The sequence below is a fragment of the Myxocyprinus asiaticus genome, chromosome 41, assembly GCF_019703515.2.
Source record: "Myxocyprinus asiaticus isolate MX2 ecotype Aquarium Trade chromosome 41, UBuf_Myxa_2, whole genome shotgun sequence".
In the NCBI taxonomy this organism is placed as follows: domain Eukaryota; kingdom Metazoa; phylum Chordata; class Actinopteri; order Cypriniformes; family Catostomidae; genus Myxocyprinus; species Myxocyprinus asiaticus.
Window position 1 is genome coordinate 4,055,397 of NC_059384.1, and position 14,933 is coordinate 4,070,329.

General features: G+C 37.4%; 3 gene segments (V, D, J or C); all 3 read left to right on the top strand.

Annotated features, from left to right (window-relative positions):
- LOC127431727 (Ig kappa chain V-III region MOPC 63-like) overlaps nucleotides 1-14,933 on the top strand; it is a 58,233-nt gene that overhangs the window by 19,839 nt on the left and 23,461 nt on the right.
- On the top strand, nucleotides 200-825 carry LOC127431739 (immunoglobulin kappa variable 3-15-like). The segment is given in 2 exon segments: nucleotides 200-346; nucleotides 477-825. Coding segments are annotated over 2 exon segments (366 nt in total).
- Nucleotides 2,170-14,933, top strand: part of LOC127431741 (Ig kappa-b4 chain C region-like) — a 59,632-nt gene continuing 46,868 nt past the window's right edge. Inside the window, exon 1 of the C gene segment in view lies at nucleotides 2,170-2,262.

A 14,933-nucleotide genomic window follows, 5' to 3' on the forward strand; every position in this document is an offset into this window, starting at 1 on the left:
TTAGTTTGATCTACTGAATGCTCATGAGATATCCACAATGAGCAAAAATCATTCGAATTTCAAGCAATTGGAATTAATAACTAAAAGATAAAGATTGAAATGTATGAATGTAATTTGACATGTAATTGTTTCTTATTTCTGCTGTTCTCCTGTAACGGTCACATTTTCTGGTGAGAGGAAACAGTTTTGAATGTGTGTCCCACCCCTCTGATTAAAGCACAATATCAGACTGTCTGTTAGTCAGGACTGTCAAACCAACATCACTGTTCCTTCAGTTCTCACTCATTCACAGTAAAGATGACAGCACACGCTCTCATTATCTGCTCTCTACTGCTTTTCATTGCTGGTGAGAATCTATTTCAGTGCATTTCACAAATGTAAAAGTTTTTTTTTTTATTATTATTATTATTTCAAGGGTCAAAAAGCTTTTGTGAAATAATATTGAAAAGTTCTCTTTATTTTATTATGTGTTTCAGAGTGTAATGGACAGATCACAGTCACTCAGAATCCCTCAACAACAGCAGCTCAACCAGGACAACAAGTTAAAATAAACTGTAAAACCAGCAGTGGAGTGCATAATGGTAACAACCTGCACTGGTACTTACAGAAACCTGGAGAAGCTCCTAAACTCCTCATATATGATGCAACAAGCCGCTACACTGGAACTCCATCTAGATTCAGTGGCAGTGGATCTAATAGTGATTTCACTCTGACCATCAGTGGAGTCCAGACTGAAGATGCAGGACATTATTACTGTCAGAGTCATCACAGTGGTCCAGTGTTCACACAGTGATAAAGAGTCGTACAAAAACCTCCTTCAGTGAAAGAGGAACTACTGATACAGAAACAGTTTCTCTGAATGTTACATTATAAATTGACATGGACACAAAGTTTTTGATTTTGATATTTCACACTCAACACTACATATGAAACTGGACGTCACATTTTATTATAAATATAGTAATTTTTGGTTTATGTTTTACTGGCTGATATGACACTAGTCTTAAACTTTACTGACCCCTATCCATGTGAATACAGCATCATACAAACATAAAACATTTGTTTTCACTGATGTCATATTTTAATGTAATTCATAACTTTAAACATTTGACTTGTTTCACCCCCTCAATTGGACAGGCTCATATAAAGTGAGAGGTGATGTCACATACATGTTGTTCAGGTATTCAAATAGATTCATCTAGTGCTGGAGTCTTTTGTTTGATCGAGTGTGTGTGTTGATAAAGTGATTTTTCAGGAGCGTTTTTAATACAACACTTGAGGAGAGTCAAGAGCACAGATATCAAAACTAACTCTAATAGAGAGACAATTCTTCTTCAAGACACTCAACTCTTCACTTCTGAAAATGGAAAAACACATCCAACAGAATAAAGAAGAGTCTCCCTCCCTCTTTCTTTCTATTCTTCTTCTTTTTAACACACAATCACACACTTTCCTTCAATACACTCAGTCACACAGCACAATTTCACTCAATATCAAAGAACTACAATTCACTTCACAGTCAAACACTTCTTCCTCTCTCCATGGAAAGACACAAACTGAAGTCTCTCAGTAACCTGTACCATCTGCCTCCACTAATTAACCCTCATATTGAAGCTCATTAGTGGCTTGAACATCTCAAACAACACCAGCAGAGAGAGACAAAGTAAAATAGTATTGATGTTGAATAGTTGGGTTGTATTAGTTGTTTTGATGTTTTTTTAATGTTGTTGTGTTAGAAAAAGAATATGCTGGGTTCATACATTTTGACAACCGTGTTGTTTTGATCAGTAATGAGTTAGTAGTAATTTAAACAAACTTCCTAGTAATTCTCAAATGAGATGTTCATATAACTTTTATATATTGTTATATCCAAATAAAATATTATGTGTTGATAAATATGTCTTCACATGTATCACACTAGTTTATCTGTAGTTAATGTGTATTTTTATGTCAAAGAATTTCTACATTTTATAAGTTCTAAAATAAATGTCATATTTAAAAAAAAAAAAAAACATTTATATTTGTCAATTAACATGCCAAAAATATACATCTATTTACATGTATGTATAGTTAAGAAGTTATTAAATGACTTACAATAACCATCAGGTTATTAATGATTTATAAGCTTAAATTCCACTGGGTCAAAACTGACCTGCTAATACAAATAGTGATTTCACTCTGACCATCAGTGGAGTCCAGACTGAAGATGCAGGACATTATTACTGTCAGAGTTATCACTACATCAACAGTAAAGATGTGTTCACACAGTGATAAAGAGTCATACAAAAACCTCTGTCAGTCAGACTGCACTGATACACTGACAGATACTGCAGCTGCTCATACAAACACTAACACACACACACACACACACAAGTTAAGAAACTCAACATTATTCATAGAATGCACATCTAGTCATAAATGCAGATTCATATTAAATTATAGTTACAATTAAATTGGTTGTTTATCTTTTATTACATTCTGACTATTTTAAAAATGTAAACACATTGTATTAATAGTTGATATTGACATTTGTAAAAGAATATTTTGATATTTTTTAAATACTATTTTGATATTTAAATTATAGTGCAATACACAATGCCATTCAAAATATTTGTATTGAAATGTTGTCAAGATTACAGTGAAACAATACTGAAGCAGCACTATCAAACAATAAAACAATGAATTCTTAATTTTTTTATTTATTAATTTGTGCGTGTGAGAGAGAGAGAGAGAGAGAGAGAGAGAGAGAGAGAGAGAAAGACTTTTAATTTTTTTTTAAAAACTTTATTTACAATAACTCTTCACACAAAATCAAAGAACAAAAACAGGAAAAAACATTACAAGTAACCCTTTTTTAAAATTATATTAAATACAAGTGAAATAAATAAAATAAAATTACAATGAAAATATCAAATCACTTTCATAAACAAGTACACAGTGCTCCATGACTACACCAAATCATCTCAAAGGTAGACAAATTTTCATGGTTTTATAAAACTTGAAATCAAATCAACACTCTTGATTTCACCAAAGTTGAAAAACAAACAGTGATGCTTTGACAAGGCTTTTGCTCAATTTAGTTTTTTCTACTGATATAAGTTGCCAGTTTGGCTTGTCCCAAAATAAAGTTCAACATTTGACAAGCAAAACGCTTGTTTTGATTATATTTAAAACCCAAAATAAGTCTTTACAGAAAAAAATTCATTAAAGCAGCTGAAAAGTCCTTATAAGAGCATAAATAATGGTTCTAATCTAAAACATTGCATAAAAGCATGAAACACAGTTTCCCTTTTGGAACATAAAGGACATTCAGAGCTAACTTCTGGATTTAAAACAGAAATAAAAGAGTTAACAGTAATGATACCATGAAGGATTCTCCACTGTCTATCCCCTACCCTCTTAGATAATGGTGGCTTATACAAAGATCTCCATTCAGGTTTTACATTCTCACTCAGCTCAAAAAAGAGCGCCATGGTGTGTCAAACTTTGTCAAAACTTGTTTTTGTTAAAAACCATAACACAGGCTCCATACAAAATATTACCTTTAACTGACATTAAGTCCAACCACACAGATTCCCAATAAAAAAAATAAATAAAAAAATAATGACCTGTACACCCGTCTAGATTAGATAGAAGTGTTAAACAAGGAAAACAGTCTTGAGCATTGGGAGTGCTTACCCTTGAGTAATAGTCCTTCAGCATTTGGTTCTCTTCAGCTGTGAGAGCCGATTTCAAATTAACCAAAAAAAGAGAAACCAAATGAACAGATCTGATTCCCAAATGCTTCATTCTCCAAATTTGAGCCAGCCAAAGTCAACATCTGACCCAAGGTGATGATCCTGGATTTTTGGAGTAAAGTACTAAATCCATGTGAGTTGCAACTGTTAGTAATGTCCAGACGGCTCCAAGTATCAAGTGTTCCTCTAACAACCAATGAAGAGAGTATGAGCTTTCAGTCAGTCCTTGCCCTCCTTCTTCCTTGGGTAAGTATAAAACACTCTGTGGAATCCAGTGCAGTTTGTCCCAGAAAAAGTTCACAAGAACAGCTTGAATTCTAGCTAAAAGGTGTAGTGGAGGATCCACACAGGCTAGCCTGTGCCATAAGGAGGATGCAAACAAATTGTCTACAACAAGAGTGCACCCTCTGTAAGACAGGTTTGGTGTCAACCATCTCTATTTTTCAAGACGACCCTTTATATTTTCAATAACCCCTTCCCAAATTTTCTGTAGAGTCAAATCATCACTTAAAAAAACTCAAACAAAAACTAAAAAAAAAACACCAGAACACCGTCCCACCAGCAACGTTTCACATTTTGTCCAATTAACTTTGGCAGAAGACAGAAACATAAAATCTTCAATTAATTTAAGCATGATCTGCACATCATTTTGGCCACTGATTAGAACTATAACGTCATCAGCATAGGCTGACAAGCGAATGTTATTTTTGCAATTATGTAAACATAAACCACATACACTGAGTCTTATTTGTTGTAATAATGGTTCGATAGCCAAGGAATATAATATTCCAGACAAGGAACACCCTTGTCTTATACACCTTTGAACCTGGAAAGGAGCGCATATGCCACCATTTATTTTTAGTACACTCTCAACTTCACAATAGAGTACTTTGACAGCTTTCGGTTTTCATCAAGAGTTTATTGATAAGATCAGAGTTCTCCACAAAAAAAAGAGTGCTCAAATCTAAATTTAGCAGTTTTGAAACTTCTAAAACATCCCGAATTAATGAGATATTGTCAAAAATAGACTTATCAGGAACACAATAGGTCTGGCCCAGATGGATGACTTGGTCCAATACTCCAGCCAGTCTATTAGCTAAAGCCGTGGAGAACAGTTTATAATCACTGTAGGGCTTTACAGTGTTACTATCAGAAATAATTGGTAATTATTTCTTTAGTTATTAATTAAAATGTAAATTAATTAATTGTATCTAACTCATTAAAACCTCATATGGGGCTCCAGTAAATGTAGTGTGCTACGTTTAGGAGCAGATTTGGTTATCAGCAATAATTAATAATTATCAAAGGTAATTATTAATGATTAAAATCAATAGAACATTGATGAGAATCAATGTTAGCTTTTCTAATCCTTTAAATCAACTATTATCAAAGTTAATCATCAATTGTTAACATCGATGACACATTAATTAAAATTAACACTATCTTATTGATCATTCAAATTCAACAATCATCAAAGATAATTATCAATAATAAAAAAAAATCAATAGAATTTTAATAAGGATTAACATTAATGGGGCACCACCCTGGAATCAGGGACTAATAACCAGATAGTATAACAGTCTCAATATTAGATTGTTTTCTTAGGAAAATCGACATCCGAAGAATATTGATTTTCGGGGAAAAAAACAATGAATGAAGGCTTGAATCCGAGCACTGACATCCCGTCAGCATGACACAGGTGTATGCAAAACAAACCAATACACTTCGCTTTGTAATATAAGTATAATGATTAGTTATGGAAACTAAAATAATCCTATAACAAATAAGGGTGTGTGTGTTTGTGAGAGAGCGAGTGTGTGTGTAAGAAGGGACACGCACAAAATGGCGGACGTGACTCTCGTGGAGAATATGTCACGCGAGACTTCCGGCCAGAGAATATGGCCGCGAATGTGGGTGGAGAGAAACCAGTCAATGGTGTCTACCAGTTACCACGTGTATCCGCTTGTACGATAGCTTAGGGACAAATCAGAGCAAAAAAAAGTGACAGTCCCAAAGCCGGTTTCGTGATCGTGGGAGAGGAAGCAGCTGTTAGTTTATCACTCAGAGACGGAAATGCACAACAGTCCAGTGTGGTTGGACCACAATACAGCAAATCAAATTCATAATAATTAATACCCTGAGTATTAATAATGAGCAGACATGGCTGTCCGTAAACTGTACAAGCAATAACCTTGGTACACAAGAATAACACACTATAATATTCTATCTCTGCCCAGCTGTAAACCTCTTACTTGAATCGCATGAGGATGCAGAATGTGTGTTCAGCCGTCCTTTAACTCAGACTCGGTTCCTCGAGGCTTGGGTGATGACGGGAGGCCGTTTTCTAGCTCTGTCGGCGGGCGGTATGGCTGCTGATTCTCGGCGGGAGATATCAGTGACATTGACTTGATTGAAGATGGAAAAGAAATCTTTTATCTCTTCACTTCTGCAGGCAAACGAATGAAGATGCGGATTGCTCGCCGGTCTCCTTCAGATCTGTTAGAGTGTTCGGTGGAACACAGAGTAATCTCAACTCGTCCAGCGAGATGGAGATTGTATGGCCACAGTTTCAAGTCAGACGTTACTTCCTTGTGCCACGAGGCTGCACCTGAGAGCAGCGATGAGCTGCATCTACACACGGTGAGCAAAGTTGCTGGAAGCAAATCCCGGAAGCATTTCAGAGGTATTTCTACTCCTGATGATGTCATGTTTGAGGTGCGTTTTGTTGTGTGCCTCATCCAATAGGGGTTGAGAGTTCGATCCTTTAGTGAGCAAGGCTTCATGGGATTTGTAGTCTGTTTTGGACTCCGTTTGTTTGATTTTGGCGCTATTTTTATCAGTGTAATTTATGACTTGGTATGTGGGGGCCTGAGTTAGGTTTTACGACTGTGTTAGGCCTGCCTTTGTCTTCTATCTGAATACATGAGGCCCAACATTACTACAGAGAAGTAAGATGGGGTGCCAGCTCTTTATGTCAGTAAGATCTCCTTTTTTTTTTGGTTTGAAAGTGATTATTGCTCTATGGCATGTCAATGGCATCCTGCCTTCAGACAAGCTGTCATTCAGTACCTGTAACAAATCCACTCCCACCTCCATCCAGAAGAATTTATAGAAGTCAACTGGGAGACCATCAACTCCTGGGGCTCTCCCAGACTCCATGCTTTGGACGGCCTTATACAACTCTCCCAAGCTCAGAATACCTGAGAGATCTGCATTGCCCTCCTCAGACAACTGGCGTAAAGAATCAAAGACGACATTTTCTTCATTATACCCCGACTTAAGCTCACTTCTGTAAAGATTTTGATAAAAATTAACTGCTCTCCTACGAATATCAACAGGGTCTGACAACAACCCCCCATCTTCAGAATGCAAAGCATGAAAAGCGCTTTTGACTGTTCTTTTTCTCCAGACTGAAGTAGTATTTCGACGGTGCATCCATTCGACCGGACCAGTGCCTCCTGTGTTTTATACCCCAACAGATCAGTTAACTGAGCCTTTTTCCTTGAAACGGCTTCCAAATAGTGTTGATCTCCAGTAGATTCAGCTAACTGTAGACATTTATTCATATCAGTTTCTAAATTTTCCAAAGATCAGGTTAACTCTCTTGTTATGTTGCGAGTGTACTGTTGACAGAACTGTCTTATTTGAACTTTGTCAAAGTCCCACCACTGTCGTATTGATTGAAACACAGGCTTTGTTTTTCTATGATTCTCCCAAAAAAACTTGTCACTTAGCCAGTAATGTTAAAATGCCAGTAAGCACTTCTTGGTTTAATAGAATTTTAAATAAAACTGCATTGCACCATACCATGATCTGTGAAACATATCAGGGTAATTGAACAACTATTAAAAACATTAAGACAGTAGTGGTTCTAGCTTGAATGGCGCCCCGGGCGAAACCCGCTTCAACACGCCCCCAAATCTGTGTGGGTGCTGCCCCCTCGCAAGATGCCACCCTGGGCAACTGCCCATGTCGCCCATGCTTAAATCTGCCACTGCATTAAGATGATGTTTAAAACAATAAAACCTATCCAATCTGACTAAAGATATTACACTATCACGTGTATGAACCCATGTATATTGTCTTTCATTTCCATTTTATTGTCTCCATATCACATAATTCATATTTCTTAATTGTATGAATTAGACGTTTACGAGAAGGTAAATGAGGTTCAATGTGATTTCTATCCAATATATGTTCAGTACAATTAAAATCACCACACAAAAATAAATACTCTTCTTAAGAACAATTTTGTAAAGTAGAACAGTGTATCTAAAAAACACATTCTTTCAACTGCAGCAGTTGGAGCATAAACACAAATAAAAACAAACACATTATTTTCAAAACAAGCTCTCACTTTTAAAAGTCTACCTTTGACAATTTAATCAGTATCATACGAAATAGGACTAAAACGTTTTCTAAACAAAATGGCAACTCCACCACTTTTTGAAGTATGATGACTCAAAACAGATACCAACAAACTCAATCGCCCAATCAGCAGCATTTTTTCCATCGCTGTGTGTTTCTTGCAAAAAAATAACATCAAGGTTCTTCTGTTTAATTACTTCATTCAAGCTAGCTCTTTTTCTAATACCTCTGGCACCATTCACATACAAAGAAGCCAGGCGAACTTCACTCATGGCTAAAAAAAAAAAAAAAAAACAGAAATAAATACAGCCCACAAACACACAACAGACCATTAGAAATCCTATCCTTTTTTTAAACATCATTGTTCAAATCCTTGTCTAAATTCCTCACAATTTTCTTCAAATGGTACACTTCTTTATTAGTGAGACCACCCTCTGCCATTAGGCTTCTTGTTTTTTCAACGAACTGCTTGAGATCAGGAACTATTCCTGTACACATACACCTCTCTTATTTTTAGCTGATCTGAGAAACAACTTGATGTCATCAACATCATAGCTTCGGCTAGAAAAATCACACGGAGAAAGCGTCACAGACGACCCGCTATCACTTTGTTCCCTGATCCTCAATAGCTTGCAAATCAACTTTTTGGGGAAGTTTTGCATTATGAAATGCATCACTCTTTTTCCTTTTCTGCTGCATTTTGAACATATTTTGCTCTGTCTCTGTATCAACATAATCCAACTCACATCCACTTCGCAACACCGGCAAAGAAAAATTCTCTGAAACTTCACATTCAGAAAACTGTACCCCATTCACAGAATCCTCTTTGTCATCATTAACAGTTGTTTCAATATGAGCCGTACCTGAGTGCACTTGATGCATCGAGGCTGAACCAACCTCAGTGAAAACAGCAGCGTCCGGACACTTGCCGGGGGGCTCCTTCCCGGTGACCGTCTCCGTTTCAGCCGGTCTCACCTCCGTCGATCCCGACTCCAACAGGTCGGGCTCAGCTGCATTACTCATTCCGGGAATGGCATTAATGTCACTCTCCCTAGTAACTTCCTTTGCTTTCAATTTATCGGGACAATTACGAATTAAATGTCCTATTTTCCTGCAACTGAAACACTTTGTTTTCGCTGTTGTGACAAAAATTACATACTCAAAACCGTCAATCCAAAAATTTAGTGCCAGGTCTAACTCGGCATCATCTTCATCATCTTGAACTACCATATATGCGAAACGCCTAAAAGAAACAATGTGTTTCAACAAAGGGGATTCACTACTAATTGGAATTTTTTTTTATTGGGGATACCAGTTTTCCATTAATATTTCATCACTAACAAAAGGTGGAACGTTTGATGAAGTAACTCTCTTTGATGGTAAAGAGAGAGGAAGAACAGAAACAAATTCACTGCCAATATTGATTCCATGCTCAACTAATTCATTTACTTTATCAGTGCTTTTTAGGAAAATCACCATGGCTGTAACGAAATGGAGGATGTCAGGAGAGCGGGATCTAGGTGCAGCAAAATTTTTTAATGATAAACAAATAAAACAAAATAAAAAATATAAAATAAAAAAAAACAGGATAAACGCTGGAACAGGGTAAGACTGGAAACAAAAGTCTACAAACAAGATATAACCCGGAACAGGAACTGGAGAAAACACATATACATATAACAACTGACAAAGGCTACATAGACATCAGGGCAATATATATACAGGAACAAATGAGATAAATGAAACACAGGTGAGAACAATAGGGAACAGCTGGAAGTGATCAGGGCAGGGAATTATGGGAAGTGTAGTCCAGGGGGAACAGATGACAGGGGCAAAACACAAGGCAAACAACTGTGAATCATAACAATGGCATTGTTCATTCTAGAGGCTGCTAAAATGCACTCGTGCCCCACAACTTCTTCATGCAACATTCCTCAACACTTGCCGCAGACGCCACTTTAACTGCATGGCGCCAAGTGAGGAGACTCATACTCCCCACACCTGTGGTTACCATGCTTCCTCCAAACAAAGCGGCAGCACGCTGCCCAAAAACAGGTGCACACATAAAGAAAAAACAAAATCACCTTCACATAATGCACACAAAGCGCCTTGACTGCAACATATTAATTCAAAAGTGGATAGATCATTCATGGTTTTATAAAACCGAAAATCAATCATCACTCCAGATTTAACCAAAGTTAAAAAACACACATTAAGATCATCACTAGACCTTTGTTCGATCTTGTTTTTCTGGCTAATATACATGGCCAATTTAGCTTGCCATAAAAAGAAATTCAACAATTGACAAACAAAATGGTTTTTCTGAAGATATTTAAAACCCAAAATGAAAGTCTCAATACAAATATTTTCGTTAAACCTACAAAACAATTCTCTTAGCTTCATAAATAAAGGTTCTAGTCTGAAACAAGACATAAATGCATGAAAAACAGTTTCTTTTTGAAAACAGAAAAGGCAATCAGGACTGACTTCTGGATTCAACACCGAAATAAAGGAATTAACAGCAAAAGCTCCATGGAGAATTCTCCATTGAATATCACCCACCTCTTAGCTAATGGTGGCTTATATAAGGATCTCCATTCAGGTTTAACATCATTGCTCAGTTTAAGAACAGGACGCCATGATGTATCAATTTATCTATCAAACTCCTTCTTGTCGAAAACCAAAACACAGTGTAGGGCTTTACTGGTTGTTTAGATCAGTGTTACTATCAGAAATAATTAATAATTAATTCTTTAGTTATTAATTAATATTTAAATTAATTAATTGAATCTAACTCATTAAAGCCTCATGTGGGGCTCCAGTAAATGTAGTGTGCTATGTTTAGGAGCAAGTTTGTTTATTAGCAATAATTAATAATTATCAAAGATAATTATTAATTATTAAAATCAATAGAACATTGATGAGAATCAATGTTAGCTTTTCTAATCCTTTAAATCAACAATTATCAAAGATAATCATTAATTGTTAACATCGATGAAACATTAATTAAAATTAACACTAGCTTATTGATCATTCAAATTCAACAATCATCAAAGATAATTATCAATTATCAAAAATCAATAGAATATTAATAAGGATTAATATTGACGAGGCACCACCCTGGAATCAGGGACTAATAACCAGATAGTAAAACAGTCTCAATATTAGATTGTTTTCTTAGGAAAATCGACATCCGAAGAATATCGATTTTCGGGAAAAAAAACAATGAATGAAGGTTTGAATCCGAGCACTGACATCCCATCAGCATGACACAGATGTATGCAAAACAAACCAAAACACTTCTCTTTGTAATATAAACAAAGGTTTATTTATGCAGTAATATCAATTAATAATTAATACAATGCAGTCAATAAACGTTCGACTTACAACTACAAACTAAACAGTGATATGATTAGATATGGAAATAAAAATAATCCTATAACACATAAGGTGTGTGTGTGTGTGTGTGTGTGTGTGTGTGTGTGTGTGTGGTTAGTACGAGAGAGAGAGAGAAGTGACGGCCCTAAAGCCAATTTCGCGATCGTGGGAGAAAAAGCAGCTGTTAGTTCATCGCTCAGAGACGCGGTGGACGGCTCGTAAAAGTCCCGTGTTCTTTGACTCTTTAATGGATAACTCAGTTTGCCGGTTTCACCCGCGATGGCGAAAATGCACAACAGTCTAATATGGTTGGACCACAATACAGCAAAACCAATTCGTGACAATTAATACACTGAGTATTAATAATGAGCGGACATGGTGGTCCCTAAACTGTACAAGCAAAAACCTTGAAACACAAGAATAACACACTGTAATATTCTATCTCTGCCCAGACGTAAACCTCTTACTTGAATCGCATGAGGACATGGGTAGAATGTGTTTTCCTCCATCCTTTAACTCTGACCCGGTTCCTTGAGGCTCGGGTGATGACGGGAGGCCGTTTCCTCGCTCTGTCGGCGGGCGGTACGGCTGTTGATTCTTGGTGGGCTGGTGGAGTACTCAGAAATGTTGACTTGATTGAAGATGGAAGAGAAATCTTCACTTCTGTAGGCAAACAGATGAAGATGCAGATTGCTCGGCGGTCTCCGTCGGATCCGTTAGAGTGTTCGGTTGAATACAGAGTAATCTCAACTCGTCCAGCGAGATGGAGATTGTATGGCCACAATTTAAAGTTGGACGTTACTTCCTTGTGCCACGAGGTTGCACCTGAAAGCAGCGATGAGCTGCGTCTATACCCGGTGAACAAAGTTGATGGGAGCAAATCCCGGAAGCATTTCAGAGGCATTTCAACTCCTGATGTTGTCATGGTTTGAGGTGCGCTCTGTTGTGTGCCTTATCCAATAGGAGTTGAGAGTTCGATCCTTTAGTGAGCAAGGCTTCATGGAATTTGAAGTCTGTTTTGTACTCCCTTTGTTTGATTTTGGCGTGATTTTTATCAGTATAATTTACGACTTGGAATGTGGGGGCTTGAGTTTGGTTTTTACGACTGTGTTAGGCCTGCCTTTGTCTTCTATCTGAATACATGAGGCCCAACAACAGGATCTATATAGCATTTTTCCTTCACTTGACAAGAAATCCAGCAACAGAGATTCACACGGTTTTAACAAAAAACTTGTACACTCATCAAGAATGGGTTGAATGACTAAACAGGGAAAAGGGTCCTCAATATCAGGAGTTCTACCCCCTGTAAAAAAAAAATCTTTCAACAGGTGATCCTCTTCAACTGTGAAACATGATTTTAGTTTGATCAAAAACTGAGTAAACAAGCGAACAGATCTGAACCCCAAATGCTTGGATGCTGTCTCCACATGTTTAAAATGAGGCCCAGTCAGAGTCAATAAATGTCCCAAAGTAAAAACCTTGGATTCCCGAAGTGAGGTACTGAACCCTGGTAAATTACAGTGTGTGGTAATGTCCAGACGGGCCCCGAGAATCAGAGGCTTCTGTAATAGCCAGTGGAGAAAATATGAGTTCTCAGTCTTACTGTAAGTACACGGAAAAGACTCCACACTTTGAAAAGATTTCAATAAAAAACAGGCAATTCTGATAAATCCAGTTTAGTTGGATCCATTAAAAAGAGAGATTTGTCCAGTCCAAAACCTCCAAGGGTATGCAGAATTGTGCAGCTAACAGCACGCTAGCTGCAATTTCTTGAACCATCCAAGAATCTTTGTAAGAACCTTAATCAAAAAGCAGCAATTCTACTTTGTAAGTGAATTAAACCTTGCCCACCTTCTTCTTTGGGGAGGTATAAAACACTCTGTGGGACCCAATGTAGCTTGTCCCAAAAGAAATTCACAAGAGCAGCTTGAACTTCAGCTAAGAAAAGTGGTGAGGGGTCTACATAAGCCAGTCTATGCCAAAGAGAGGATGCCACTAAATTGCTGACAATGAGAGTTCGCCCTCTATAGGACATATTCGGTAATAACCATTTCCATTAATCCAGTCGCCCTTTGACTTTTTCCAGCACCCCCTCCCAATTTTTCTGTAAAACACTATCATCTCCCAATTAAACTAAATATTTTATACCTCCCCTACCCCAACACAACCCATCAGGAAGGCAAGGTTTTCCATCATACCATTGTCCTAACAGTAAAGCATCACTTTTTTTCCAATTCACCTTAGCAGAAGACAGCACTTTAAATTCTTCAACTATGTTAAACAAAGTCTGCACATCGCTTTGTCTACTGATCATTACTATAATATAATCAGCATAAGCTGACAAAAAAAATATTATTGCAGCTTGGCAAACACAAACCACATACATTATTTCTTATTTGTTGAAGTAAAGGCTCAATAGCCAAGGAGTACAACATTCCAGACAAGGAACAACCTTGTCTGATACCTCTGAGAACCTGAAAAGGAGCACATAAGCCACCATTTAATTTCAGTGCACTCTCAACATCACTATAGAGTTCTCTGATCATGTCTTCAAATGTATTGCGAAAACCAAAAGCTGTTAAAGTGTTACACAAATAAGAATGCTCAACTCGGTCGAAAGCCTTCTCCTGATCCAAAGATAACAAGCCAAAATCTAAATTTAACAATTTAGGGACATGGGAAAGATAACAAATTACAGAGACATTGTCAAAGATAGATCTGCCGGGGACACAGTATGTCTGGTCCGGATGGATGACCTGATCCAACACTCCAGCCAATCTATTAGCTAAGGCCTTAGAAAGCAGTTTGTAGTCACTACAAAGAAGTGAGACAGGGCACCAGTTCTTATATCAGTAAGGTCCCCCTTTTTTGGAATAAGAGTAATTTCTGATCTTCGGCAACTCAACGGCAACCTGCCCTCTGACAAGCTGTCATTAAGTGCCTCCAGCAGATCCCAGCTCCAACCAACCAAAAATCCTTATAGAAGTCACCTGTTAGGCCATCCACTCCTGGTGCCCTCCCAGACTGCATGCTCTGCAAGGCCTTATAAAGCACTCCTGCAAGAACCTCATTAGCCTCCTCTGAGACTTTAGGTAAATTGTCAAAGAAAATGCTTTCCACACAACATCCTGACTTAATCTCACTTCTAAAAAGCTTTTGGTAAAAAAGAACTGCTCTCCTTCAAATATCAGCAGGATCTGTCAGCAACACTCCATCTTCGGAGTGCAGTGCGTAAATAAAAAATTTCTGCCAGTTCTTTCTTTCCATACTGAAAAAGTATTTGGACGGTGCATCCATCTGAACAATACTTTGAAAACGTGAATGGATCAGAGCCCCCTGTGTCTTATACCCCATTAGATCTGCTAACTGAGCCTTCTTCTTAGAGCAGGCTTCCAAATGGCGAAATTCACCAGTATATTGGGCCAATTGTTGAGATTCAATTATCTCTTT